Raw genomic sequence first — 25,626 nt, 5'->3', positions numbered from 1 at the left:
CTGTTAGCAGAGGCAGCCAGGGACTTGATGAGGGTACTGTTGGGACCAGGAAATAGCTATCATGCCGCCCAGTTTGGGTTCTCATCTTCTCATAAATTTTGAGAGACCGGGTCTATAAATTTAAGATCTCCAGAACATAACACTGGGCTGGTCTGGGAAATGCAGGGATTTATAGGCGAATTTCTTGTTTTCATGGACTTGATTATGTTGTAATGAAATGTACCAAGCCAGGAATCTGAAAAAGAACATAACATTTGGGGGGTAATTACAGTACTCTGAGGGCATTGAAGGCACTCAGCACATTTTATGTCATAAATCCTCACAACCGTCCTATAAAAGTAGGGAATATTATCCAGCTTTAGAGATGAAGACTCAGAGGTTCAGAGAGGAACTAGTTTGCCCAAGTTACATAGCTAGTGAGTTAGCAGGGCCAGGATTTTCACCCAGGCCGTTCAGGTTCTGGCGTCCATGCTGTGGAAACACTAAATGGAGACGTGCCACCAACCAACTCTGGGTCTTTGGTGGATTCATTTAAAAACCCTGACCTTCTTCAGCATATAGTGAAAACTTTAAGATATATTATTTGAAAGGTCCTACCAATCTTATAATTATTCCAGTTTCATAAGATAAGAAAATAAGTAGTTGAAAATAAATAATTGAATGTATATGTCTACTTCCTAAAATTTAGCATAGTCAATTATCAAGTAATTGGTGTTAGTTCTATTATCATTTCTAAACCACTAATAAAAATGCAAAAGAGCATTTTTTGCTTTATTGTATGATCTTTGAAGATAAATAGAGGACCTATAGTATTTAATTATCCAAATTAAAAGAATAAAATTTCTGGATTTTTTTTCTAGGTAGTACTGAAAAAAGTACTATTATTTTGCCATACACTATCTGATGCAAAGGTAATCTAACAAGAAATTACTAAATAACCAACGATACACTGCACCTAGGGGCTCACAACTTAGAGGCATCTGGTGTATTTCTTTGGTCCATCCCAGAAAGATGTTTTTCAGAAACCCTGTTGATTCCAGGTTCTCGGCGTTGCCCTTGAAGAGGTCTGCGTAAGCAGTGTTTTGAAGAGTGTATCTGAGCTCTGGAGGTCCCCTAGCAGTGCCCTCCCATGCCTTTCCCTGTGTGCCCAAAGGTTGGCCTTGGCCATCCATAATTTCCCAAGGCAGCTGCCCTGAAGGTACACACACTAGCTACTTCGAGGTACAAAACTCATGTCGAATTCCCTATGCATTTCGTGAACTTGAAGTAGGCTAGGGATAGAGAAATTCAAAGTTACTGGATTTAGCTAAAGTCTTAGGAGCTCCTTTGCTGCTCCTGTCGCCTTGCCTTTGCTGTCACTTCATATCCAAGCATTTTTTGGGCAGTTGGTTCCTGAAAGCTTTGAAGTCATCATTTGTCACACTTCCAGGAACACCTAGAATTCTTAAATTGTTTTTTAGTGCTTTACATTCCAGTTTATCCAACTAGTGGTTGAGATAAGGCTGCTTTATCCCCAAGTGTTTCTGGTAAAAATGTTTCCAGGTCAGTCACTCTGAATCTTATTTCATCCATCCTGCCCATCTTACTGCCTGTTTCTGTCAAGGAGCCTCTACTTCCTCAAGCAGCATGAGAATGGGCCCTGAATCTTAGGCACCAGGCCATATTTGTTGATACCTTTCTTCTTGGAGGGCTAGAAGTGAGTCTTCTTTATTTAAATGTTTATTACTTCATTAAAAGTCGCTTGAAGTATAATGTGAAATTAAGAATAAAGTAAGTGGTCATTTGATTTGCCCAGTCAGCAAGTCAGTCTAGAAGCAGAGTTTAAAACAGTATGTCTCATTTTATTCCAGTCACGGGCTACCTTCTTAGAAGAAAAGACACTGTAATGTAAATCTGTTGATAATTCCCATTAGCTTTTGGCTCTATGTTTATATTCAAAATAATTGTTTACAGAGACTGTTTATAGCTCTTGTACAGGGCTGTGCTTACCCAGAAACATGGTTTTATATACCTTGATTTTGTGCTGTAAATTTTTTTAAACTTAATTTTTCCCTGTTTACACGTTTGACCATCACAAACACACCACCCTCCGCCACACACACACACAGAGGTAAAATCTAGAAAAGTCTGACTTAAAATTTGTGTCCTGTAAATCCCAGCACATACTGAGTATATATCATTTGTTTCATATACTCCCTCTATTTTATTAAAAATGGCGAACATTATATGCAAAACAAACACTGTTTCACACAGTGTTTTCAAATAAATTAGAATCCCTATGACATTTGCAAGATTACAGCATGGTAATAGTATGTTAATGAAACTTAGTTCAATATGAAAAAAGTGACAATGAGAAATAAAATAAATTAAATTTTAAATAAGCATACTAAAGAAATTAATGATTTAAATTTGAGATTCAGAGGAAATAACACTAAATCTTTTTTAATGTTCAAATATGTATACTAGAAAATATTTACTATATTTGCTAGTTAGTTTCTGTGGCAGAGAAAAACAGCAAATCCATAAATACATTTGTTAAGCAAATGTTTGTAGAGGAGCTGTGTAGATGCCAAGTGCAGGATGTGCAAAATGGACAAAGCACAGTGCCTGAGACTGCACTCTGAGAGCCCAAGTAGAAGAGATGGTTAAGTAAACACACCTGGTGATCAATGCTGAACTCCAGTGACGAAGAATTACGTAGGAACAGAGGGTAGGAAAAGCGCCTTCATAGTTGGAGGTGTGCGTGGATCAGGGCGAACTTCGAGAAAGAGTCCTGATTCTTGAAGCCTAATTAGGAATTAAACAGTTGGGCTGGACAGGAGCAACCTTCACCGTGGAGGGAAAACCATGTTCAAAAGCAGGGAGCCACAGGAGGCACATATACTTAGAGACCTCACATAGAACCTGAAAACTGGACCTATTTCTGTATTTAAATAGTAGAAGACCACATAGTACATGGAATAGGATTTCCCCAGGAGCCTTAAAAACTACTGCTGCCTAGAGATTCTGATGAGTAGAGAGTGCCAGGGAGTTCTGGGCTTCAAGTCGTCCAGGTGATTCTGCTGGACAGCCAGCACTGAGAACCACTGGTTTTAGAACCACCTGGAATTAAACACACCGATGTCTAACTCCTAGGTCTTCCATGCACTCATTTGTGACCATGGGCACATAATCTCTGTGAGCCCTTTCCCTTATCTGCAAAATGAAACTAATAATATCCACCTGACATGGCTGTAATTTATTCACACTTTCATTCATTCATTCACTCACTCACGTATTCAGTGTATAGTTATTGAGGGCCTACTGTGTGCCAGGCATCATTCTCGGTTCTGGGAATTTAGTAGTGAACTAAACATGTATCCCCTCCTCCTTGTAACAAAAGCAGTGGAGTTTTTGCTTTCGTTTGCTCCAAGGAGTTTATACTCTACTATTATGAGGATTAAATATAATAACATAGGTAAAGCACTTAGCACAATGCCTGGCACACAATAAATAGAATTATTGTAATAGTCATGTTGGCACACAGTTAACGAGGGTCATAATGTGAAATTGATAACATTTTCATTCATAATAAAGCCTGATTACCTTAATGGAATCAAATGTCTCATTTAAAACAAACAAGTGGTTAGCCCATAAATGCACCAGCATTAGTGAGATTGCAATTTGTTTTTCTCTGCTTAGGATGTTCACTGGCAAAAGGGCAATCATAAACCAACCTTCCTTATGCCTTCTGGGAACAAAGATATCTGTAAATCATTATTACAAGGATATAGTCAGTATCAAATACACCAATTACATAGTTCTATGTTATCCTGTGGTTACTTCGGAGAAAATAGGATACTGCTCGATAATACCATTGTATTAATATCCGTCTTTGTGATTCTGCTGAATCCTCTTTCGGATGGCATTTGGAATAGAGAATTGGCAGTACCACAGTTCAAGTGCTTCACTAATCTGATTAGAGCACTCTGCTGGGGCCGGCAATGACCTACCTCTAGCAAGGTGCTCTTTGAAAAAGGGATATAACAAATTTACAGAAATTCAAAAGAAATGAAGGAATGCTGCACTTCAGTGGGTTTTTTGGGCAGCTACTGGAATCCAGTTTCAAAGTACAGAGCTATTATTATCGATTGCCTGTTTAGCAAATAACTCTTTATCTGGAGAGGGAGCAGTTTGAGATAATGTTTGTTGAATAGTTGATGTTTTAGAATTTTAGAAGCTGCTACAGATTTTACTTGGGGACAGTGCCCTAAAGTTCTTCAGATTTGAATCTGTTCTGCTGAATTGTCAGAAAATTAATTCATGTGACGACTCTGTAGAAACAATCTAGTGGAAAAATTGTTTCCAGTTAATAAGATGAGTATTTTTATCTCATAAAAGTATTCTTTTATCTGTAATATGCAACTGCTACACTATATGCATTGCAGATTATAAATTTATTTTATTCGGTGATGTTCAGCAAAGCTGGATTTTACTGGCCACTGATCTTATTTTCTTAAAATAAAAATGCTTTTCTTCCCTCCATCAGTTTGTCAGTTGGACCTCTGCTTCTAAATAATTATAGTAGATTGTGCAGAGTGACACAAACATCTCAATAACTTTCTGAAGTATACATTTAAAATGCCCTCTCTGGAAATACATATTAATTCATAGCAAGAATTAACATTGACCAGCTCTGTTCTCCATATTCTAAACTAGTCTTTTAGTCTCCTGTGCTAAATTTCTTATAATTCTTAAATAAGAGAAAAATTAGAGTGTTTTTCTGGCTGAAATGTCACATATTGTGTCCGACAGTATGTAACAGTGTAAGTTTAACCTGAATATTTCTGAATAGAGATCCAAGTTCAACATGTATTTACTATACAGGGCAACTCTTGTGTTGCTGCTGCCTTGGCAACCAGTAGTCAGTGAAGCAGTATCAGATCAGCTGCTGTTTGAATAAGTAACTGTTGATAGATGGAGATTGCTCTGGGCCCCAGTTTCTGACAGGTTATTGATTGTTAATATCTGGAACCCCCAATAGTTTCCTATTGTGCGTGGGTAGCTGCCTTGGGCAGGGATGGAACTGGGGACCGGCAGTATTACTTTAGGCAACTTCGTCAAGAGCCATGAACCAGGCAGGGCAACTAACCATGGCATTCAAACCAACACATTAGGAACAGCAATTATTTTAGTTTGAAAATATCGATGGAATCCATGGTATATTGTTTATTCACCCAAGTGAATCAAATTATGTATTAAATACTCTGTATTACATGGTCTTCTTAGTAAGACTGGATATGCTGGCTGCAAATATTTTGTCCTAAAACAATTTGTGAATTCACGAGAAGGCTGTATCCTTTAGGATAGGCATTTTCAACCCCAGCGCTATTGACATTTGGGGCTGGATAAGTCTTTGTTACGAGGGACTGTTCTGTGTTATAGGACACTTAGCAGCCTCTACCCACTAGGTGCAGCTGGCATCCCCAGCTGTGACAACCAAAAATGTCCCCTGATATTGCAGAATGTCCCCTGCGAGGCAAAATCACCCATAATTGAGAACCACTGCCCTAAGAAAAAAGGTATACCTGAAATCTGTTTTACTCTTCTAAATACAGGATGAGTCAGGGCCAAATTAGATAAAGGATATATTTTATTTTTTTAAAGATATTTCTTCTGAGCTATAAGAATTACTTTTGTAACATGTCCATCTTGATTGCATAAAACCTTACACCAAAACTCTCTTGAATACTAAATAAACTCTGGGGTCATCTAACTTCTTATTCCTGTCAGAGGGAAGAATTATCTACATTCTCATGTCCCTTTCTTTCTAAAAGAAATTTCTGTGATTCTATTCCTTACTACAGGGTAAAGATAACAACAGATTGTTTAAAATTACCTTAATGAACAGGATCCATTTTGTCCATTTGGTTTTGTGTTTTGGAAACAAACATTATTATTACACACAGCATTAAACATCAAGAATGAAAACTCCATTGAATTAGGAAGTTGAAAATTTACCACCAATAAGGTGGAAAATTGTGCTAGGTTAGCTTCTGAAAACTGGAGAAGCACATTGTTAAAATAGATTTCAGGTAAATTATTTAATTTTATTCAAAAACATATTTCCTGATATGCAAATTTTCATATCAACAAATAGAAACTATTTTCATATATTCATGAAAGCATTCCTGGCAAAAAAAAAAATCTATCTTGTAGCATTTTATTCAATGCTACTATATGTATTTCCTTGAACAATCATAATGCATTTCTTTAGAAGTGTTCTTTTTCAGACTTCACATTTCAGAATAGTTTCTCCCTAGTAAGCTGAATTTGTTAAGTGTCTCACGAAGGTGTAATAGGCTGGTGGGAGATTTATGATTTCCCCAGGAAAACCTGCAACAAATATATATGCCAAATACTTTATCTTATATGCTCAAAAGAAATGGTGTCATCGTCACCTTTCACGTATCCCATAAGATTTATTCACAGTTTACATTGACTGTGAAATTCTGCTGTCCACTGTGAGTTCTGCTTTATTTATTCTAGATAATAGGACACTTGCAACCTATTAACAGTTGTAAACAGATCTTTTAAGTACATCTGACATAGCAATTATGAAATGTATTTCTTAGACAAGTTTCCAGGATTAAATCAGGACAAAGGTGGAGATTAGGTAACCACAAGAAGTTTCTGTATTGAATGGTTGAGCTATTTTTCAAAAAGAAATTGCAAGTATGATAGACCCCAAGCTTCAAAATCCCAGTGGAAAATTTAATGGATAATTACCCATTCTATTTTAGAAAAACGTTGATTTGATGAATGCTTGTTTTAAGAAACATTCTTATCCTAAATGAGAGTAAATAAACATACAGTTAAATGGAGAGAGGGAGGGAGGGAAAGAGGAAGCAAAGGGAGAATGGATTATGAATGGATGCATGGGTACGTGGATGGAGGATAGATATATAATGCAGGATATCAACTTTGAACTCAAGACCTGCCGATTAAATTTTGCTTTGTATTTTATTTTTCAGCCAATGTTTTCAGTTGCACCAAGCTTAGCCACCAATGCATCAGCAGCCTTTAATCCCTACCTGGGACCTGTTTCCCCAAGCCTGGTTCCAGCAGAGATCTTGCCGACTGCACCAATGTTGGTTACAGGGAATCCTGGGGTCCCTGTACCTGCAGCTGCTGCAGCTGCTGCACAGAAATTAATGCGGACAGACAGACTTGAGGTAGGAGTGATTCGCTGGTGTCTTTCTGTATTCCATTCTAAATTTCAAAGTGTGCGCTTTGTTTATTTCTTCCATGGCCATAAAGGTTAAAAACAATTCAAAGCAGAGATTTTGGTTTAGTGTTTGGAGCATTTGGCTGGAATATAGATATGCTATGCTTGATGAATGTAACATTTATAGAAGCCACAACATCCATATGCAGAATAATGGGTAAGAACTTGGACTCTGGGATCAGACGGCTTATTACTTCACTGTGCCTCAGTTTCCTCATCTTCAAATTGGAGAAACTTATGGCATTTACCTCAAAGAGTTAGTGTCTGGCACACAGCAGAAGCTTCCTAAATGTTTCTTGCTTATTGTTGCTATTAACAAAGTCTATCAATCCCCTGGTACTTGTCCTCATAAAGATGTTATTCAGTTACTCTCTACAAACTGTTTTGAAATTTATCGTTGCAAGTTTCCTTATAAGCCTCATAATATTTTGGTTGGAATAGCAAGGCAGCCTTGTTTGTGAAATGTGATTATAAGTTTTTAAATTGTAAATTGGGTGATGCTCTCAGTCTTAGAGTCAAGGATGATCAGAGGTATATACTTTGCTATTGCTACATGAAAAAGAAATTAAAGATATAAATCTTATGTTGAAGTGGTTGTTGAGAATTTTAGCATGGCTGTAAATTAGTGAACTTGGTAAACTCTAGATGAAGGGGAAAAATGGCAACATTACTGTACATTGAAGCTCTCAAATCTAGCATTGGTGTCCATATAAAGAGCAAATGAGCTCTTCCTCTGTTCCCTGGTTAGCATGAGGCAGTACTTAGTGCTGAGAACCTTTACGTGTCTTAATTACTGACAAAGCGGAAAAACAAGGCCATTGTGTGAACATAATTGACTCTAATCAGTTTAGCAGGAATTTATTTAATAAGCACCAATTTTTTGTTTATTAAGTTTCATTGCATGCATTACAAAGGATCTCAGATAGTTATAACTGCCACCATCTTTTTGACGGTAATAACAATAGTTGATATTTATTGGGTATTTACTATCTACCAATCACAGCGTTACCCCTTCATATGCAACACATTTAATCCCCAAAACAATCTTATGAGGAAGATACTATCATTAACTCCATTTAACAGGGCGATAAATTTATGGAGAGAGATGTAACGTAACTTATTCAAGGTCACGTGGGTAGGATGTTCTGGTGGGGAATGAACTCAGAACTACATTTTTAAACACTAGTATATTACTCTCCCTTCCCACACAGGTGATAGTACAAAGAGGAGGCAGCAAATTTTGGCTTGTGTGTTCCCTTTAGAGTTTTCATTTGTTTGTTTATTTTAGGCTTGTTTTTTACCTTTCATTGAACGTTTTGGGAAAAGCTACTAATTACAAGAGTTCCACAAGGAGAACTCAGGAAGGATATTGAGACTTAATTGCACGCCCTCTGTGCACCAAGGACTCTGCTGTGTGCTAGAGATAACACCTTGACTTGTGGGTGGTTTGTCATTGCACAATTGTTCTTGCTCATTGATTAACTAATGCTGTTTGCAGATAAACTGGGAGGAAATTTAAGAAATGTTAAATATTTAAAAATTATTAGATGTGCTCAACGTATGAATCATCCCTCCTCCCCCCCCACCCACCGACCTTTCTGAAGCAAACCCTGGGTTCATAATGTGTAATTGTTGATTGTTTAATGGGAACGAAATAGGCAGTCTGAGATAACTTGATGGAATTAATTATTAATAGATGATATTCCTAAAGCTGAGAACGTCTCTATTTAAATCTCTGTCAAAGAATCTCTTTAAAAGGCTGATTGTGTGGTCAGAACTCTTTTAAACTAATCCTCCCACAATTTTAGGTAGTCTGTAATTGGTTATATTTTGTATGGTGTTTAGTTAAAATGAAGACTTCTGTCTTTTGTTTTGTTTTGTTTTTCTTTTGCAAGAAGCTACTTTGAGTATTTTGTCTGTCTTCCTTTCCCATAGTCACAACAAATGGCTACTGTTGCAATGACTGTCATTTCCTTTTAACCCGAATTCCACTTATCTAAATGCCTGATGGTAGGGCAGCTTCCTTATTCTCCTGCACAGGATCTGACTCAATGTCACAGTTACAGCCTGTTAGGATGTTGCAATGTGAAGCTAAGGGGCACCTTTCTCCTAGCACTTGTGATTTTAGACACTCCTATCTTCAGGGTATCTCCTCTCATGCTAATTGCGCTACATCTTGGAGTCTAAAAGACATGGCAGTAAGTGCACACACTTAATTTACACATTAAGTTATTTGGGGTTTAAATCTATACTCTATTTTTAACTCATGGAACTCCCAAGTACATTTTAGAATTTTGAGTTCCTTTTGAGGTGAACAGATTTTGAATCAGTTAAAATATTGGCCAATTCTTCTTGCCACTTCTTTCTCTCTTTGGCTACAAAATAGACAATGAAGAAGTTAAAAACATGGTAGATTATCAGCCTTCTGGTTCTGTTTAGAGGAACTAACACATATTTATATTTATAGCACCCAGTGTGATACTACAAAAAATGTTAAATTGAAAAACAGGAATCGAATCCAAGGATTAGTGCTGGTGATTTTGCTAGTTAGGTGAGTAAGCATAGGTCAAGTTTTTGATATTTTCCGAGCTTCATATTCCACACATATTAAATTAGGGGAATATACCAGACAATCTCTAAGATCACCTCCAGTTAGGACATTCTAGGTGAAATTTAGGTCATTTTCCTGTGTTTAATGCCAGCCACAAACTACTGTAAAGGTATTTAACACATAAATAACACGCACACACCCCTAAGCTTTCTATCACTATTCATATTATCCATTCTTTGTTGGATATCTTTTAAAAGACCTTGTAGCTGCATACTTTCTGTGCTGTAAAATTCAGTCTTCATGGTTTTCTCTAAAGAGGAGCAAGTCTCCCGAATATCAGTCACTGAAATGAGGCTTTTAAAATTCCATTTTGTGACCTTGGGATGCCCTTGTGTAATTTTCAAGTAGCGGTCATTTTCAATGATTATTTTAAGAAATTGTTAAAAATCTGTAGGTACTGGAAAGGACTGAGGTTTTTAGTCGTATCTTTGCTTCATTACAAAGAGTTGGTAATTAAAGAAATCATTGTTTGACTTATTTTCACGACACACAATAATTTTTTTATGGTGCAAGAAGGATCCATGAATGCATTTATTCTCTCGTTTATTCAACAATATCCAATGAAGAACTGTTGAACATCTTACACGTAAAAACTGTTGGAAGGCATATCTTGAAGCCTTATAAGGTTATCAGCTGTGTTATTAACAACAAGCAAAGGTCCACCAGAATAGTGCCAAGCTCATAAATGATGCCCAGTAACTTAGTCAGTGAAGGAATAAATGCGTCAGTCAGCCAGTTAATCAATTAATTAATCACAGAATGATACATGCCCTTATTCAGAGCTTAGGGTAAGGTAACAGAAGAGATAAAATATGACACATTTTAAACATGTGTTAGCATTCTTCTTGAGAACATGTTTACATTTTGAACATTCCAGCTACAAAATGTGGCATCTAGTTCATGCCCCTAGTCCTAGAGCAATGGTTTTCAAGCTTTAATGTGATTAGAATCACTTGGGACGGTTGTGAAAAACGCAGGGCCTGGGAATTCCCTGGCGGTCCAATGGTTAGGACTGGGGCTTTCACTGCCCAGGGCCTGGGTTCTGTCCCTGGTCAGGGAACTAAGATCCCACAAGCCACACAGCACAGCCAAAAAAAAAAAAAAAAAAATTAAAAACTAAAAAAAAAAAATTTTAATGCAGGGCCTCATCCCCACAGACTGATTCAGTGGGTCTTTAGCGGGTCTCTGAAATCCTTTGCACAGATCTGCCAGGTGATTCTAAATGCAAATGGTCTATAAAATACCTATTCCAGGGATGCCAGCACCTGTCATTTAAGTCTTAATTTTCATCATTTACCTCATGTACAGTTACTTGTATACAAAAATCTTCCTCCTCCAATGCATTTAGCATTCTACATTTTGTGAAATTGCTGAGAACACAATGTACAGCATTATGAAATATTTTAAGCAATTGGTGATAATTTTTAGGGTAATTTATACTGCATAACAGCATTAACCAAACAAAAGACAAACCAGTGGCCACATATTTCATATGCTGATGGAGACATTAGATTGCCATTTTGTGAACTACATCATTTTTATATCAATAGTCTGTATGACAAAAACATATGACATATTCCAGGGAAGGAGAGCAATCCACTAGGCTTCTGATACTTTTCAGTTAAAGTTTGTTTTAAAATAAAGTATTCATGTGCCGAAAGTTTTATTCTACTGAGGTAATCATGACATGAATTTCTAATTCAGACCACTGGATACTGAATGCTTCCACTACTTACTGACACAGAAGAGTCTAGTGACTTTTTTCATATAGACATAAAAACATATGATACCTACTGCCTACACAAAAAAGAGCATTTAAAGATAAATGTGGATTCAAGTGATAGTGAAAGGCATTCCTACATGACATTATTATAGGCATTGAATGGATTTGTCATGATCTATTGCATATAAAAGATGCAATTCAAAATAAGATTAGAAAAGCAAATGCTTTTAATAATATAAGAAAGGCTTACTGATAGAATTATTTTACTTCCGTATTTTTGTAGAGAGTGTTTGGCTATTGCTTGTATGATATTTTAATTTCTTTAGAAAAGTACCAAGAAATATTGAGTTTTATGCACACAGGTCTATGTAGTCTACATTTTTTTTAATTGTAATAAGGCTTTAGAATGACTCTCTAAAATGTGGTCACACCCCCCATTTAAAACATCTAGTCTCTGTCGATTATTACTGTCTGTGATTAGTTTGAGTTTTGTTTTAGAGATGATAGAGTTGTACATTGTTTAAAATAAGGGAATTGCTAATCCTGGCTCAGCCAACTCATATTTGCTGTTTTTCCACCAATTTCTTCATACAAATTAAAGCTAAAATGCCCCTGTCTTTGCAGTTATTTAGAAGGAGTAATAAAGGTAACTATAGATCTGAACATTTGGCATATTGATGAGCTTGTTTCAGATGTCCTGTCATGCATAGAAATGAGTAAATGAAAATCTGGCAGTGTATTTAATGGGAAGTTTTATTTAGTTGGTCATTCCTGTATATTCAGATTTGATTTTTTTAATTACATAAGGTCAAATGACAAATTCTTAGCTATATCATCTATAGAAATATGCTTGTCTTCACTGGCCTGGTGGTAATGATAGGTTCCACCTTTTAGATTTCAAAGAAAACTCCCAGTTGATCTTAACAGAAATTCTCTGAGGTAGCTAAAGTAGATGTCTTTTTCTTCAGTTTTTAAAAAATGAGGTTCAGGTAGACCAAATTTGTACAATTATCAAATAACAGACTGAAACTAGATATCGCATCATCAGATATTTATCTTGGGAATGTAATTTTACAAACAATTAACTAAGATCATTTCCCCTAATCACCAGAATTTTAAGATGTGGATATTTGAATTCTTTTTGAATTGAAAACACAGGTAATTTCTTTGTATTAGATTGTATATTCATGACCTGTAATGCTTTGGGTTCTTTGATAAAATTGATTATCCAGTATTTCTTTTTTAAAGTGTTGTGTTAGCTCAAACTTAGTAAAGTCCATGATGCTTACCGTTGGACAACGGGTATGTGTGTGTCTTTGAATAAGCTCCTTAATATTGGTCATTAGGTTTAAATTGACTTCCCAGAGTATTAAAGTACCCTGAGATGGGCTTCCCTGGTGGCGCAGTGGTTGAGAGTCCGCCTGCCGATGCAGGGGACACAGGTTCGTGCCCCGGTCAGGGAAGATCCCACATGCCGCGGAGCGGCTGGGCCCGTGAGCCATGGCCGCTGAGCCTGCGCGTCCGGAGCCTGTGCTCCGCAACGGGAGAGGCCACAACAGTGAGAGGCCCGTGTACGGCAAAAAAAAAGTACCCTGAGAGTCCCTCTTCTCTGTTACAGTTAGCCCTCTCTTCCTGCTTTGAATGTTAGTCTCTAAAGATGACTAACTATGTTAAGCACAAAATATAGAATGTCTCTTAAAGAACATGCAAATGGCTGTTTAGTTTTGAATAAGTTCATCCATTGACCTTAATTTCCTTAGACTCTCAAGCCTTAACTTGCAGAGTAATGATGAATTTAATACTACTTATACAACCTATTATTATTTTGACCATTTTGAAATATGTTTGTCATGTTGATAGAAATTGAGATCGAATAACAACTGTTTAATCAGATTTGTATAGTGTGTTTTAAGCTATCTGTACATTATCTTATTCAGTATTCATGATTCCAGAGCTAGTAAATATAAACACTAGATAGAAGCGAAAATTTCTGATTTCAAACTCTATTCTCTTTCCACCCTACTACTGCTATTTAATTAACAAAAGAAGGTTTATGTAGAATTAATTTAGATTTCCTTGGGAAGTTTTTCTGATTGCTTTTTCTTTTGATTATTTAAAGTTTATATGCCAAAGGTGTTTTTCTGGAAATGGAATTTTCAGTGAATATTTTTATTGAAATGACGGTTTTTACTGTAAAAGCAACCTCTTACCCATTTTGTATGAAAGTTTCCAAAACTTACCTGATTTCCAAAGCAAATCCTGCCTTAATACTTTTTTTTTTTAATCGAGTATAGTTGATTTACAGTGTTGTGTTAGTTTCAGGTGTACAGCAAAGTGACTCAGTTATATGTATACGTATATCCACTCATTTTTGGATTCTTTTCCCATATAGGCCATTACAGAGTATTGAGTAGAGTTCCCTGTGCTATACAGTAGGTCCTTATTAATTATCTATTTTATATATAGTAGTGTGTATAGGTCAACTGCCTTAATGCTTATAGTACATGTAAGTACTTATACTTACAAACATTCTTTTTTTTTTTTTTTTTTTTTTGTTTTGGGGGCCCTCACTCTTGTGGCCTCTCCCGTTGCGGAGCACAGGCTCCGGACGCGCAGGCTCAGCGGCCACGGCTCACGGGCCCAGCCGCTCCGCGGCATGTGGGATCCTCCCAGACCGGGGCACGAACCCGCATCCCCTGCATCGGCAGGCAGACTCTCAACCACTGCGCCACCAGGGAAGCCCACAAACATTCTTTTTGATTGAAGCACAGTATGTGTTTAGCTAATATCAACAGATGGAATTATTTTCATCTAGGTTTGAAAACCACTTACCAAACTGTGAAAAGTACTTATATATGTTGACCCACTAATGCCATTTCTGCACATTTATCCTTAGAGAATGATTTTTTTAAAGAGTGTGGTCATGAATATACTCTTTGCAACATTATTTGTAATATGGGAATATTGGAAATAATCTAGATGTTCTCTGAAAGAGTTACCTATATTATACACATCTGTTTTATGGAATGTGATGCAGCCAGCAAAAATGATGACTCTGGACACTATTAAGTAAAACAAACAAACAAAAAGCTTATGCTACATTGTTGAGCAAAAACAGATCACCAAGTAATAGCCATACTATAGTTACAACTATTTGAGAAATATGTTCGTGCAGAAGATTGGATGAGAATAGAAAAAAGAGCCATAATGTTGTTAGGGTTTTCAAATCCTAATTTTATCTTCTTTGTTCCAAATTCTCTGTGTGGTAAATTGTGCGATTTCTTATCCTGATTTGAATTATAAGGTTAGATTTGTTGAAATTTTGTCTGTCAACTATAATTTGGTAACACAATACTACATACACTAAGAGATTTCTTTTGGGGAAGCAACACAGTCTAAAGTTTGCTTGAGTTTATCAGGCCAAACCCATATTCAGCAGTCAAGGGATAGATCCCATTTTATTGATGGTCATTAGTAGAGAAAAATCTGTTTGAAAAGCTTTGGGAAGTTTGTTCTGTTCAGATAGGTACCCAGCAATCCATACATACAAAGAAAGCTTGGCAAACTTCTCTAGCCCCTCTAGCCTTGTAGCTCTCACCAGTACAAGTTTTCACAAGAGATTTTCAGTTTCTTCTCTATTTTTTTCAAAGGCAAGAATAATAGGAGAACAGCTATTTCAGTATATTTCTTCTGTTCCATTTCTCTTGTCAGGAGGAACCTTAAGTTGGAAAAAAAAATAAAACAGTCAAAAATGTATATCATGCAGAAACAGTTACCTAAGTTCTTGGAACATCAGAAAAGGCTGGATTTAGGAACAAAATTCTGAGCTAACTGCTAGTTATCAGCTCTGCTTAAATGTTTTTTAGAATTCTCCCCCAATGCATCCTGCAAGGCAGTAAAGAGTACAAAACTGTAATAAACCAATTATTAACCTATACAAACCACACTGACACATGCATAAAGCAAACGGAGAGGGACGAGAAGGGGTCTTAGAATGATCATCTTTATGCAACCTGATTTTAAGCTCACATCCCTGAAAATAAAAAGAACGTTGAGATGGACAGAGAAATAAAAAAGTCAAGATCAGCCTGGCACTCAGCACTGGCATAATTGTTTTTGAAAAATTGCAAATCTTTGATTTTGATAGTGATTCAAGATCCTACAGATAGACTGCCTTCAGATCTTCTTTCTTGTCAGTGTGGCAAAGAGCGAGAGAAATTGGAAAACAGAGTGTTGGTTCAGCTGCTGCCAGTTTCTTTGCGAGCATATTCGAGAAAGCAGGAATTACTGAAGAGCTAACAGCAGTAGTGTCCGAACACAGATGGTTTCCTATTGGATGAGGCTGCATTGACACAGATTTGTTTAAACAGAAAAGTAACTTTTTTGTTTATGCTGTGGTATAAGTTTAGCATAATTTTGCATACATACGTGAAGAGTTTTTATCCTCATTTAAGTGTTCCTCTCTTCTATTTTGATGAGCCTAATTTAGTAAGTGGGGATTTGTGGTGTAGAAAGCCGCCCAGCTGACTCCAGTCCTCAGTGAGAGTGGAGGACAATAGTTGTGGATAACAGCTTTACCACTTTTGCTTTTCAAATTATAAACTCCTGGATATCCTTGTTTTCTTTTGTTCAAGAAGATAAATGCAATGATAAAAAAAAAAAGGATCTTCTGTAACTTCCTAAGTCATCTTTGTATTCCTAATATCTCTCAGAGTGTCTGGCACAGAGTAGTTATTTAATAATTTTTAAAAATTACATAAATTGAGGTGATGAATAGAGTTGGCTCATTGCTATGTGGAATGCAATGCTTTAGCTAGTTGAGGTTTCCAAATGGTGCAAGATGTCGTTTATAATGCTATTTTTAAGATATACCACGATACAAATTATAGAGACCTTTTTAAAAGGAAGCACTTCCCTCAATAATGGGATATGGATGTAAAAGGGGGAAATGCCTAGAATTAAATGTGATCATTTCATGTATTTAAATCCAAGAAAATCTTTGTTTTTTTAAATCACAATGGGGTTCCCCCCCCCTTTTTTCCCCTTGATGAATTCCAAAATTGAGTGTTCAGGGTCTGCATTCGCTCAGTTTGTAAAAAGATTTGTGAAAAACAAAACGGAAACATCCTTGAAGCATGAAGTAAGAGCATAAAAATATAAGGACATTCTGTGTTTAGATGGCCCTCTTGTGGTAAAAAGGTCAAACTATTCTGACTGAAGACAGCGCCGGCAACCTCTTGATTAGAGCAAGCACCATGACAAACTTTAATAGTAAGAGTCAAAATCGAGCAGATGAATGAAAAATAACCCATTTTCACCTTTCCCCAGGGACCCCATCCAAAATTAATAGATATAAAACAAACAGTAGGGCTTCCCTGGTGGCGCAGTGGTTGAGAGTCCGCCTGCCGATGCAGAGGACGCGGGTTCGTGCCCCGGTCCGGGAAGATCCCACATGCCTTGGAGCGGCCGGGCCCGTGAGCCAAGGCCGCTGAGCCTGCACGTCCGGAGCCTGTGCTCCGCAACGAGAGAGTCCGCAACAGTGAGAGGCCCGTGTACCGCAAAAAAAAAAAAATAGTAACAAAAACTAATCTTTTTCCATCTGCTTTTTATAGCTACCAGGTAAATCTCTAATGATCAAAAACTTAGCTCTTCGAAACATTTTATGAAAAAGCTATCATTTTACTTTTTACACTTTCTTAAATAATTTCTGATTAGCATAAAAGTTGCAAAAATAGAACCAAGAGTTCCTGCCTATCCTTCACCCTGCTTACCTAAATATTGACAGCTTACGTAGCCATGTTACCACTCACAAAACCAGAAAATTAGCCTTGATAAGCTGCTATTATCCGATCTACAGACCTCAATCAGATTTCACCAGTTGTCCTACCAACCTCCTTTCTCTGACTCCAGGATCATTCAGTCTGTGACAGTGTCTCAATCTTTCTTTGTCTTTCATGACCTTGACACTTTGGAAGAGTACTGATCAGTCATTTTGTAAAACATCCTACCATTTTAGTTTGTCTGATGTTTCCTCATGATTAAATAAATTCAGGTTATGCGTTCTCAGCAGTAATACAACAAATGTAATGTTGTATCCTTTTTTCAGTGCATCATATCAGTAGGTACATGATGTCATTATGTCTTTATTACTGGTGATATTAACTTTGATTGTTTGATTAAAGCGGTGTCTCCAGGGTTCTTCACTATATAAAGTTACTGTTTTCCCCCTTGGTAATGAATAAGTATATCAACATAATTTAAATTAGATATTTTACCATAATTAGTATCATAAATGTGTTTTCTTTCTCATGGACATTTTACTGAAATGGGATTATAATTTGTATACCGAACTAAGAATGTTTTCAAGTTATTTTGTGGTTCCTTTGCAAATTATCTTTTCCCCTTTCATTTGTTGGCTTCTATCACCAGTCTTGCACTTTAAGTTAAAATCTTCGGAAAGTTTCTACTTGTCCATGTTGACTGACCCCTGTGCACTTAATGACCCCGTAGGTATGTCGAGAGTACCAGCGTGGCAATTGCAACAGAGGAGAAAACGATTGTCGGTTTGCCCATCCTGCTGACAGCACAATGATTGACACCAATGACAACACAGTCACCGTGTGTATGGATTACATCAAAGGGAGATGCTCTAGGGAAAAGTGCAAATACTTTCATCCTCCCGCACATCTGCAAGCCAAGATCAAGGCTGCCCAATACCAGGTCAACCAGGCTGCTGCAGCACAGGCTGCAGCCACCGCAGCTGCCATGGTGAGTTAGAGACCTCAGATCAATCCTCGTTAACAGTCAAAAAAGCAAAGTGAACAGCTATATCTGACGACAAGCTATTCATTTATTAACCTTTTTAAAAAAAATTTTTGCTTAAGATATGTTTGTTCAGGTATCCCAGACAATACATAATGAAGTTACCATTCAGAGAAGTGAGAGTAACTCCTCAAATGGTTCAGATTGCTCCTTCCCTCGGCCTAGCTCTTAATACCGTGTCTTATTCTGGATATAGGGTTTCTGAAATTTCTGCTTTGTACAGAACACCTGTCTCCTTTTCGGTTTAACGATACTGCCATTTCGGTCCTCTTATTTCTGTGTGCCACCTAATCAGCCATCGTTTTCCTTCGGTGTGTTCCTTTGCACATCAAGGCTCTTCTCTACATTATCTTGCTTTTAACCATAAGAGAATCTGGAACTATTTAGGAGAATTGCTTCAACAAAATTGTTTTTAGGATTAGCTACAAGATTTTGAACAGTTTGCTATCTAGATAATCTTAAGCAATATTGTGGCATAAACAGAACTGTAAAGCTAGAGAAGCTTGCCTATGCCATTACGTAGAAAGGAGAAAGCAGTACTCAAGGAGGAGTTAGAAATTGGATCATTTAGAACAGATACCTATACACTTAAGGTAAATTTTAATGTGATCTAATAGCTGATTTTAATGAGTCCATTTTTGTTCTTTGCTTAGCTGTTGTAATGTTGTCCTTTTTTTTTACATAAATATATGACGTAATCTTTAAAATATTCATAAAAAAACACTGTGTGGTATTTCGTAGCACGGTAAAATAATCACGAGAGAGGTCTTTTCTGTGTTTGTTTATGGATACTTGAGCAAAAATACAGAAGGCAGACTCTCTCCTCCTCTCTTCCTTTCACTCTTTTTTTTTTTCTGTTAGAGTATCTTGTTTGTAATTAACTACAAAGAGGAGTTATCCTCCCAATAACAACTCAGTAGTGCCTTTATTGTGCATGCTTAGTCTTGTTATTCGTTGTATATGGCATTCCGATGATTTGTTTTTTTATTTGTTTTTTCTCACCTACCCAAAAATGCACTGCTGCCCCCATGATGCACCTCTGCTTGCTGTTTATGTTAATGCGCTTGAACCCCACTGGCCCATTGCCATCATGTGCTCGCTGCCTGCTAATTAAGACTCAGTCGGCTGTCAAATCACTGAAGCGACCCCTCGAGGCAACCTTTGACCTGGTACTATGACCTTTCACCTTTTAGCTTGGCATGTAGCTTTATTGTAGATACAAGTTTTTTTTTTTTATCTATTTAAAAATATATATTCCTTTTTCTGTTATAAAGTTGTAAAGTACAATGAAAAACTGAGTGTGGTTTCCTGACAAAATTAGCGGAAAGACCGTAATACAAGTCCCTGGACGGATATCATACAATGAAAGATTCTGAAAGCCCAGCAGTCCACATTCAGTTTAACTACATTGTAGAATATTCTAATGGAATACTTGAAGGACATTAAAAATGTATTTTTGGACTGTATATTTATGTACCTGTTTGGTTAGCATGGCTTTAGTGATAGAATTATTGACTTTTTAATATTTCTAGTTCAGTGTTTTAAGAAAAAAAAAAACTTGCATGCTCTGGGACATGTGCATGTTTAGGTAGACATGGGGGGAGGGGCAGAGTGGGACTGATTTTTATTTTACCTGTTTCGGTCACTCCGTACAATTAACTATTAACATTGCTTATACTTGTCAGTCCTCATGGAGCTCGCAGTGCAGCTTTTCTTCTTTTCCCAAATCAATGGCTTCTCCCAGAAAGCCTGAAGCATTATGGGACTTAAAACACTTTAACACATTATAACATGTGCTCTCATACTAGTGGGTTGTTCCCCCCGCCCCCAAGACAAAAATAATGCTTCCTTTAAAGCTTTTATCTTGCTTTTTTTTTTTTTCCCTTTAAATTTTTGTTTATTGGATGTTTTTTCCCCTTGGGTAGTTAAGTGCTCTGCTGCTTGCTTGCTCATGCTTCCTAACAATTTTAGCCCTCAACTGATTTTTCTTTTTTCTTTTTCTCTTTTTACTGGTATTTGTTTTTTATACTCATTCACTAAACAGGGAATTCCTCAAGCTGTACTTCCCCCATTACCAAAGAGGCCTGCTCTTGAAAAAACCAACGGTGCCACCGCAGTCTTTAACACTGGTATTTTCCAATACCAACAGGCTCTAGCCAACATGCAGTTACAACAGCATACAGCATTTCTCCCACCAGGTAAGGGGTTTGAGTTAATTAATAAATGAATCTGATGATCCCTGTAGAGTGCTACTGGTAGAGCAGATAAGCCACACCCCCAGTTGTTTTTAGCCATAGAGCAGGTGGAAGGTAAGATGGAAACTTGTCTGAGGTATCTCCTATGGTTTTCCTTAAAAACTAAGAATTTTAGCTTAATGAAAGATGGATTAGACATCATTGATGTTTTATATATTTATTTTTGTTTGTGTAATTTGGAATTGAAATAGAGTTCTTTTCTTTTTTTTTCCTCTTTCCTCTACACTGTTATATGTCTGTCAAGCTATTTTATGACCCTTTCCTGCTGTAAGACCCCTTTGCCTTCATGATTCCGTAGAGTTCATTTGAATTATATGAAATGACACTTTTCAGTTTTGATTTTTATTTTTCAGCCTTTTTGTTTTCAAGGTGGAGAATAAAAAACTGACTTTGTGTTCCAGAGCTCTTAAAAAGTGCTCTTATCAGTACCAATCAATATATATCACTTAAAATTGTTGCTCCTGAGCTAATATTGAAGTAGCCCTAAGTGCCCAGTGAAGTTTACATTTATTGTTGAGTTATACATTTGTGGTTTCAGTTGATTACAACTTAGTCAAATAAATATACTCTAGAACTATACACAAAGATATATAATTTAAAAACATAAATAATCAGAAAATTAGTTATCTAGAAATTCATTATTTTTGCTCACTCATCATTTACTTCAGAAAAATACATATTACACTTCTTGTAATCTGGAATTCAACTAACCAGAGGCTCTAATCTTATTTTCCTCTTTACCTCTTAATCTTTCTAAAAAATTACCATGTGTTAAGAGATTTAATACAATAATTTTATTAATTGAATTGATAAATTTATGACTAGCTGTGTATGTCAGAGATCCAGCCCCATTAGTATATTACACTATGTTAACAGTATTTACAGGGCATTACGTTCAAAATGCCATGAGGGAATGTGATAATTTGTTTTTGAATAATGAGAATAAATTATAGTCACATTAGTTTTTACTGCTAAGCACAACTTTATATACAGCGCATCTTTGAAAACTAGCCATCCCTATGTAGAATATGTAGTAACATTGAATGAACTAGAATATTCCGCTAATTGGAATAGCCTGTCCTAGAACCACAGATAAAATGATATTTACTCATGAAATAGTGTCTATCAAGTTGCAGTTTGTCCATTTTAGAACAGAAATTAAATCATGTTGATCTGTAGGGTATTTGTTGCATTCTGAGGGAAAAGTCACGTTTGTTTTAAGTTTTATAAGATTAAAAAATTTCTTCTCAACGTATACAGTTTTTCAGAGATTTCCAGAAATGGATCTTTTTGCTTTAGTATAAATTGCCACGCCCCTGGATTTATGCTGTCTCCAACAGATAATCTATCAATTTTTCTATAGTCAGATCAGTAGACAAAGTTTCAAGGGATTCAAACAAAGTTTCAAGTAGGTAACTGCCATAATCTCTTTGAAGAAATTAAAAATTATTTTTGTCAGTTTATTTCATTGAATAAAACATTACTACTAGAAATGACAGTTTCCCTATTTAAAAATCTAAAAATAAAAACAAATCTAACTTCTTCCATAAATTATTTAAAGAAACCTAAAATAATCTGTTTTATCAAATGGGTTTTGCATCAGTTTCTCCAAAAACATTCAAATGACTGAAGATTTTTCTAAATAAGTATAATCATTAATTGCATGATATGCATGACTCTGACTTATGACAATAGTCTCTCCCTGGAATGGTTTTTAGTCTGTGGATAGGATAGAGCAAAAGATGATAGGTAAGGTCAAGTCAGAGAAAAACAATAAATACCTTCATAAGTCAGAATCATACTTATCTCTCTGTTCTAGAAACTAAGCATTGTTAATTTAAATAAAGTGTGCCACAATATATTGAAATATGCTGAGATTTTTAAGATGCATTTGCATTTTTATGATGAATTTGCATCAGAAATATTCTGTTCTTGATATTTGTAGTCAACATGCTATGAAATTATTGCAATAGTAATATCAGATAAGAGTTATTTGTAACCCAGTTTTAAAGAGCTTAAGCTTCAGGTTAACCTTTATTAGTCACATAATCAGAAGTAAGTACTGCCTCCATCATTCCTTAAAAATATTTTCATTGTCGGGACTTTCCCTGGCGGTCCAGTGGTTTGTACTCCACGCTTCCACTGCAGGGGGCACAGGTTCGATCCCTAGTCAGGGAACTGAGATCCTGCATGCCACGCATTGCGCAGCCAAAAATAAAATTTTCATTGTCATACGTACCTGCGTGCCAGTATGGCATTAAAAAGTTAAAATGGATAGCCCATTTATACTTCTGCCAAACCACTTTATCAGACAACCAGAAAGGAAAGAAATCTAAGGCAGAGAATATAAAACCCAAATGCCTTCAGGGCCAGGCAGGAAACGTGAATAAGTGAGCAAGAAATAAAGTAGGAGCTGTGGGGTCTGGGAGGCACTGGAGAGCACAGGCCCAGTCTAAAGGGGTCGGTCAATGTTCAGACTTAGCCCTTTGCTGCCTTAGAGGATTGTCTGCCTAGTGGGTATGGTGCACTGCACAGTACCCTTTGTGGTTCCATGTACGTCAAAGTCTTCGTGAACAAGGGGTGGTTGTGTCTGTTCCTCCCAGGGTTGGTTGTATACAAACTTGTGCAACCTAATGCAGCGGCCCTGGTGTCCAGTGTTGCCAGATCTTATGATTTTTTTCCAGATATTCTGGACATTTGCAGGTTCATATGTGAAATCTCTCAATTTTGAAATATTTTCAACTCATTTAAGTTTTTAAATATACTTTGAGAACTACAGAAAATCCATCCTACCACAAATTCATATGTCATCTTATGTATAACGCCTGGGAGAAAAAGTCATTTTCCAAAGTCTAGGTTATTCTGCAGACATATAGAAGAATTATATGATCAGAGCATCCTATCTAACCACAGTATTATAATTTGGAAGTTATATTCTGAAGACTTTATTGGAACTGATTGGAAAAAGGAAGTCATTTATTTTTTGCAGTTTAGAGTCTTAGAGCTCTGTAGTCTGTTGCTTCAATCATAACTTCAGGGACACGCAGGTCTATTTCATCGAAGTTACAATGAAGCATGGTTGGCTAAATCTTTAGAGCAGGTAACTCTGTATACAGAGTAAGTTGCTAGCAAAATATCAGGGTTCAGTGGCAAACCAGCTAGCTAGCTAAGAAAAATTAGTATATACCGTAACTTTTAAGAACAAACTGGGACTTACGTGGCCTGTACCCATCCATCCATCATCCATCCGTGTATGCATTCATCTAGCCATTTATCCATCCATCCTTCTAACCATCTGTCTATTCTTCTCTCTCACCCTACCTCCTTCCCTTCCTCTCTTTCTTCTGTTCCTTCCCTGTTTTCCATCCACCTATCCGTCTACTTATCCATTCGTCCATTCATCCATCTTTCCATTCATTCAATCAACCCCATCCCACTGCATCTCCCTCCCACCCACCCCCAGAAAGTTTTCTGGCCTTTTGTTTTTACACCGTCCATCTCACTTAAAGATAAATACAAGTAATTTGGATTAAGTTCACATTGAAGCTTTGGTGTTTTTTTTTTTTTTTAGATATATAGTCCTTTTTTTTTTTAACCTTCACCCTTTAAAACTAAATTCACTATTTATACAGATTATGCATAACCTAGGGTCTACTTATGTTGTAGTTGTAAATTTCACCCCTGAAATTAGAGTGTGTAAGAAATAACACTTTTATTTACATCAGATTTATTTTCCTGAACTGAAATTAAGTCCAATTCTAAACTCCAATTTCACTGTGTTGGATAGAAATATCAGGCGGCGTCACTGGGATTCCAGAACCCCCTCCTCACATCTCCTCTTCTTTCTGTCTCTACTCAAATAGAGGTCCTGTGCAGTCCAATAGTCTCAGACAGGCGACCCATTCTCCATTCCTCAGTCAGGACTGGTCACTGCTGATGTCCTCAATGTCCATGTTTACAAGATCTCTTTTTTTTTTTTTTTCCGGTATGCGGGCCTCTCACTGTTGTGGCCTCTCCCGTTGCGGAGCACAGGCTCCGGACGCGCAGGCTCAGCGGCCATGGCTCACGGGCGCAGCCGCTCCGCGGCATGTGGGATGGGATCTTCCCTGACCGGGGCACGAACCCGTGTCCCCTGCATCGGCAGGCGGACTCTCAACCACTGCGCCACCAGGGAAGCCCACAAGATCTCTTGAAGGCAGGTACTCCAGGGCTTCTATGCCTGCCTTGGGTACAAGCATCCTTGCCTGAGCCCCTTATCCTCCCTCCCTTAGCAGCCCATTCCTTGGAAAGCCTGCTGCCTGCAGGGCTGCTGTGAAAGAACACGCCACATGCCTAACTACCCAGGGACGCTGCACACTGCCCGCCTCCTCTCCAGGGTCTGGAGGAACTTTTCTCTCTGCCCTCCTTCACAGTTTTTGCCTACATGCGATCCTCAGAAGCACATCTCTCTTCTCTCCTGACCTGGCATATTGCCCTCAGTCAGTTTAGGTTTATGATTTCAAAAACCTAAAAATAAGTTTCCTGTAAACGGCTTCAGCTTCGCCATGCGTGGCAACACTACCAGAAATAAGGAAACAAAAGGCCAAGAAACTTTCCTGAGGGGTTGGAGTGAGAGGGGAGTTGCAGAGGGATGGGGTTGTTTTAACAGAAAGAATAGAAAAACAAAGATTTCCAGCTTATCACTTTCATTATACTTAATGAAATTAATGCAGACGGTTTACCTGAAACTTAGCATAGTGATTACACATCTGGTTTGGAAGTTTAAATACAGCTGTACCACAAGATATAATTTCCCTATACTTTCATTTTTTTCATCTATAAAATGGGGATAATAGTAATAATTATTTCAGAGTTGTGTTTAAGTGAGTTCTAAACATATTTGATAAAAACATTTTCTTAAAGCACTTTTATAGACAAGTCTAAGAGTCTGGAATAAAGCCTGGAATGT

At 37.1% G+C, this 25,626-nt stretch overlaps 1 protein-coding gene across 21 annotated transcripts in view; it reads left to right on the top strand.

Annotated features, from left to right (window-relative positions):
- The window catches only part of MBNL1 (muscleblind like splicing regulator 1), a 201,911-nt gene that overhangs the window by 163,810 nt on the left and 12,475 nt on the right, over positions 1-25,626 (top strand). For 16 of the 21 annotated variants that reach the window (XM_027092780.1, XM_027092761.1, XM_027092773.1 and 13 more), the window contains 4 exons: positions 7,014-7,214; positions 18,112-18,369; positions 19,539-19,592; positions 20,468-20,621. In XM_027092780.1, coding sequence (XP_026948581.1) covers positions 7,014-7,214; positions 18,112-18,369; positions 19,539-19,592; positions 20,468-20,621 — 667 coding nt within the window. The remainder of the gene's footprint in view (positions 1-7,013; positions 7,215-18,111; positions 18,370-19,538; positions 19,593-20,467; positions 20,622-25,626) is intronic. The other 5 variants (XM_027092774.1, XM_027092771.1, XM_027092765.1 and 2 more) reach the window with 1 other exon arrangement.

This window comes from Aethalodelphis obliquidens, unplaced genomic scaffold (assembly GCF_003676395.1).
Source record: "Aethalodelphis obliquidens isolate GAN/ISIS:26980383/991018 unplaced genomic scaffold, ASM367639v1 scaffold81, whole genome shotgun sequence".
In the NCBI taxonomy this organism is placed as follows: Eukaryota; Metazoa; Chordata; class Mammalia; order Artiodactyla; family Delphinidae; genus Aethalodelphis; species Aethalodelphis obliquidens.
This window is presented reverse-complemented; position numbering and strand designations above follow the sequence as displayed.